This window comes from Otolemur garnettii, unplaced genomic scaffold, assembly GCF_000181295.1.
Source record: "Otolemur garnettii isolate 467f Iridium unplaced genomic scaffold, OtoGar3 scaffold00043, whole genome shotgun sequence".
In the NCBI taxonomy this organism is placed as follows: domain Eukaryota; kingdom Metazoa; phylum Chordata; class Mammalia; order Primates; family Galagidae; genus Otolemur; species Otolemur garnettii.
Window position 1 is genome coordinate 9,660,510 of NW_003852438.1, and position 1,464 is coordinate 9,661,973.

A 1,464-nucleotide genomic window follows, 5' to 3' on the forward strand; every position below is an offset into this window, starting at 1 on the left:
ATTTTCCCTTCATCAACCATGTAACACAAATCAGTTAGAACTGAAGATACCCATGTAGTCACATGATTCATTGTTAATTTCAAAATGAAAATCTATGTGGATTGCATTAATTAAATTTTCTTGCTAGTGTTAATTGTTAACATGATTTTAATACCACTTTTTAAATTTCTTTTAAATATTAATGTTATAAACTGATTAGACTGAAGACAGGAGTCTATAATGAGAAATCATACAACACTAACAACATTCATCCTCCTGGGATTGACCGATGACCCACAACTTCAAGTTCTGGTATTTGTATTTCTGCTTATCACTTACATGTTAAGTGTAACTGGAAATCTGACAATCATCTCCCTCACCTTAATAAATTCTCAACTTAAATCTACCATGTACTATTTTCTTCAAAATTTCTCCTTCTTGGAGATCTCATTTACTACAGTCTGTATTCCCAGATTCCTTTATAGCATGTCAACTGGAGATAAGACCATTTCTTATAATGCTTGTGCTAGTCAACTATTTTTTATCATCCTATTGGGAGCAACAGAATTTTTTCTCCTGGCCATCATGTCCTATGATCGCTATGTGGCCATCTGCAAACCCTTGCATTATGTGACCATCATGAGCAGCAGAGTCTGCAGAAGGTTCATCCTCTGCTGTTGGGTAGGAAGTTTGTTAATCATAATCCCTCCACTTGGCCTAGGCTTAAATCTGGAGTTCTGTGATTCAAATGTCATTGATCATTTTCTCTGTGATGCATCACCTATTCTCAAGATCTCTTGCTCAGACACATGGCTCATAGAGCAGATGGTTATAGCCTGTGCTATAATGACCTTCATCATAACCCTTGTGTGTATAGTTCTTTCCTATATATACATCATCAAGACAATCCTAAAATTTCCATCTCCTCAGCAAAAGAAAAAGGCCTTTTCCACCTGTTCTTCTCACATGATAGTTGTATCCATCACCTATGGAAGCTGCATTTTCATTTACATTAAACCTTCAGCAAAAGAAGAAGTGGACATTAATAAGGGTGTGGCACTACTCACCACTTCCATCGCCCCGATGTTAAACCCATTTATATACACCTTAAGGAACAAGCAAGTGAAACAAGCACTCAATGACACAATCAAAAGAATTGCATTTATCTCAAAAAAATAGAAAACTATTGAAATTATGGATTCAATTTATCAGGAAAATTTGGTAGAGTGATTAGTATAAGATTAGAACAGATCCACAAGCTTTTTGGTGTTTGATAAGCACATAATTTGATAAGCACATAAATTTTAGTATACTGCAAGAGAAATCTGACAGAGTTAATATTTGTTAAATCTAATAAAAAATTTGAACTTGCATTGATGTCTTCTTATTTCTTTTCTAAGTAACCCATCTTTATTTTATTTTATAAAAGTATAAATATGCACCACAGATAATAAATTTATTGTATCACATAAATAGAATTAAGGC

The 1,464-nt window shown here is 33.7% G+C and overlaps 1 protein-coding gene across 1 annotated transcript; it reads left to right on the forward strand.

The window, feature by feature from the left end:
• The first annotated feature begins 219 nt into the window (after nt 1-219).
• Nucleotides 220-1,158, forward strand: LOC100960905 (olfactory receptor 6C2-like). The gene has a single exon (XM_012805555.1). It carries the CDS (start codon nt 220-222, stop codon nt 1,156-1,158), a length of 939 nt encoding a protein of 312 aa, XP_012661009.1.
• The last annotated feature ends 306 nt before the right edge of the window (nt 1,159-1,464 follow it).